At 37.3% G+C, this 3,166-nt stretch overlaps 1 protein-coding gene across 1 annotated transcript; it reads right to left on the bottom strand.

The window, feature by feature from the left end:
* Positions 1–882: 882 nt before the first annotated feature.
* LOC100301997 (serine protease) lies at positions 883–2,088 on the bottom strand. Its single transcript, NM_001161543.1, has 4 exons — positions 1,985–2,088; positions 1,533–1,897; positions 1,198–1,461; positions 883–1,124 (listed from the first exon to the last, which is right to left on the bottom strand). Exons 1-4 carry the CDS (start codon positions 2,046–2,048, stop codon positions 969–971), a joined length of 849 nt encoding a protein of 282 aa, NP_001155015.1. The 5' UTR covers positions 2,049–2,088; the 3' UTR covers positions 883–968.
* Positions 2,089–3,166: the final 1,078 nt, after the last annotated feature.

Genomic DNA, 3,166 nt, shown 5'->3' with positions numbered 1-3,166 from the left:
TGCTTTTTATATTTTTTAATTTGTTCTGCTTATTTTATTTAAGGTAGCATTTTATACATAAATTATTTTTGGATCATATCTTTGATAAAATCTCTGTAATTATAAACTCTAGCCTGAGTATTGATTCTCGAGCAACTCTTTTTACACTGTGCTTCATTTACGCCAATTAATTTTTGCACACCATTATCTGAGTAGAGTACTGGACCCCCGCTGTCGCCCTGAAAAAAGAGGATTAAGTTAACCTATGAGTGATTAGATATCGCTAAAGTAAATAATTTGAAAAATTACCGTGCAATAAACTGCTTTTTAGTGGATCGAGTACAAATTAATATTGACCTATATATGTCAAGTCTTCAAAACTGTGATATCGTGGTCATCTCCATCCAGCTTTTTTCTTTTATTCGTTATAAACTTTCCAACTTTCGACGTCGATAACTTCTGCTTCATTGTTAATATTACTGATACCTACCAGTACGCGAAGCGAACTTGGTTTTTCACCAACGAAGCAATGAGCAGCCGTGACAACGTGGCATTTAGTAACGAGCACTCCACCGCAAAAGTATCTCTGTCGATGAGGGAGTCTGAGGGATATTTGGAAAATTAGTATTCACTTTGCGCATGCGTTATACAAACCAAACAACGATAATACAAATATACTCAATGCATAATTTAATCTAATCATTGTAGCCTGAAGGATAAAACGCGACACGCCAAAATTCTAATGGAAATGAGGACATCAAAACACTTGGTCTTATTTTTATGCTTTTGAAACATAAAATATTATCTTGAAAGAAAAAACGTTTCTCATGTTTCTTTTTATGATTCACATGTCGATGATTGCGGTTTTAGTTGGTTTTACAAATACAAAGAATTGTTCATGCATTATTGTCTATGTAAAAAATTGTATTTTAAAATTTTAAAAAATTTGGTTTCTAGCATAAAGTTTATTGCATTATATTGCTTGAAAATCATTTTTTGATCATGTCTGTAATAAAGTCGACATAATTGTAAACTCTAGCATGAATATTGAGCATTAGGCAGGTTCGATCGCAATTCGCTTCGTTGACGCCAAAAAGCTTCATGACACCGTTTTCTTTATAGATTAGTGGACCACCGCTGTCTCCCTAAAATAATATGCTGCGTTATAATCCTGTTTGAATTAAAAAATTGTTCGTATTCTATAAAACTTATTTTTACCGAGCCTAAGTACAGCTTTTTGGGCGATCGAGTACATAGTTTCCACATTCTTATATAATATTCATCACCAAGAAGATCTTGAAACTCTCTTTCACATTTTGCACGCGGGACTATTTTCAATGGTATTTTAAGCAAATCTGGTGATTCGTTGGACATTTCAGTACGACCCCATCCTATGCTCTCCAGATGAATATCCGATTTATCGTAATGTTTATTGTATAAGGGTATAAGTACTACGTTGGGCGTAGTAACTTCTTTTTTTAACTGCAAAATGGAATATTTTAATTCGGTAGACGCACATCTAGTATATTGAGAAAATATTTCGCAATATTCACCTTCAAAACTGCAATATCGTGATATGGTGATTCAAGCTTTCTCAGCGGCCAGTCGACATATTTTGTCCAACCTTCGACGTCTATAACTTCAGGTTCTTGGTAGAAATTGCTTATACCTACCAATACCCTTACATGAGCTTTTTTTTCGTCTGTATCAAAGCAGTGTGCCGCTGTTACAACGTGTCTTTTCGTAACGAGCGATCCTCCGCAAAAGTGTCCGCTTTTATAACTGAGCTCCTGCTTTGTTATCGGATGATATTTAGTTCCGATTGAAACTATGAATGGATAGTCAGAGAAAAGAGCTTTCTCCGCGGCATTGCTAGGATCACTAGGCTCGGTGTTGATAATCGGTTCAGCACAAGATTCTATTGAAGTAATTCTCAAAAAATCAATTATTTTTATGTACTTGAATAAATTATTATATCCATGACTTTATTTTGTGGTCTACATACCATATAATGTTAGTAGGAAGAATATTAGTGAATATACACTCGGCGTTAAATTGAAATGAATCATGACTGTTTACTCAATGCTACGAAGTGCTTGTAGAACCGTTCAGGCACTGAATGTTGTGGCGTCTTTTTCAAATGTCATGCTTATCACGTTTTTTATGTGCACTTAAAATCAATTTGAGAGAAAATTGAAAACGGTTTCCTCGTGTGAAAAAAGAAACATTTTGCAAATGAGTCGAAGTCCAAACCAGAGTTGAATATCCGTAAAAGTTACGATTGAAATTTAACTTATTGACAAGCTACTTTACAAGCCACGGACGAGATCTACGGAAAGCCTGATTTCCCTCAGGATTTCCCTTCATAAAACCATTTTTCTAACCACAATGAAGCTAGCCCCGTTCCTTTGGCTCATACACGAGCGCCGACAGCTGTTATTAGAGATCCTTACGAGGAACGGCAAGGTTTTCTCTTTAACCAATGGGTGCGTTGGTAGGTCAGGAATCGTGAAGCATTTTTTGAGTAGGGGTTTCGCGACGAGTATTCCTGGTAAGTTGATTGTGTATTATTGTTGGCTGTGGGTAGAAAGCTGTATTGCGTGTAAAGATGTTTTTGTAAAATTACAAATTCATAGTCTTTTTACTTTTGCCAATGTACATACTTCCCACGTAAACATACCCATTATCAGACAAGTTTATTACAGAGCGTGACTGTCATCAATAGTCTACGAGAAAAATAACAATTTATTTAAATCGAGGAAAAACCCTCGAAAAAAATTCTTATCAAAACCCAGAAATTTTGTCTCACGTGTACATAGCACACCCCATCAATCAGTTCCGCGAACTTCTCCGAGCCAATTCAGCCCTCGGCATCCGCTGTTCCCTGGCCATTGTCAAGTAGGTAAGTAGCGTCATGCATTTTGCCAGAGGGAGAGCCAACCCAGCAGCGGTAGCGGCAGCAGAGGCATAGTTACTCGCGTGCCGCCAAGTCATAACCCGCCCGAGCTCCGAATCGCCAGCAACTTCTGTTTTATTAGAGGAATTGCTCCGGCGAACTGCAATTGCGCTTCGTGACACTGTTACTGTCATTATTATTACTATCGCAATTATACCCGTGGCTAACTGCTGCTCTCGGGGGGAGAGATCCCGGGAAACGAATTTGTATGTATGAAATTCTGCCACTGCC

This window comes from Nasonia vitripennis, chromosome 4 (genome assembly GCF_009193385.2).
Source record: "Nasonia vitripennis strain AsymCx chromosome 4, Nvit_psr_1.1, whole genome shotgun sequence".
NCBI lineage: Eukaryota > Metazoa > Arthropoda > Insecta > Hymenoptera > Pteromalidae > Nasonia > Nasonia vitripennis.
Note: the sequence above shows the minus strand (reverse complement) of the source record. Positions and strands in the feature narration are given on the sequence as shown.

Excerpts from the sequence above, each read along its gene's own strand:
- LOC100301997 (NM_001161543.1), bottom strand. The coding sequence starts at position 2,048 with ATGATTCATTTCAATTTAACGCCGAGTGTATATTCACTAATATTCTTC. Across the intron at positions 1,898-1,984 it reads CTTCCTACTAACATTATATG|AATCTTGTGCTGAACCGATT; the intron begins GTATGTAGACCA and ends TTACTTCAATAG. Across the intron at positions 1,462-1,532 it reads ACGATATTGCAGTTTTGAAG|TTAAAAAAAGAAGTTACTAC; the intron begins GTGAATATTGCG and ends TCCATTTTGCAG.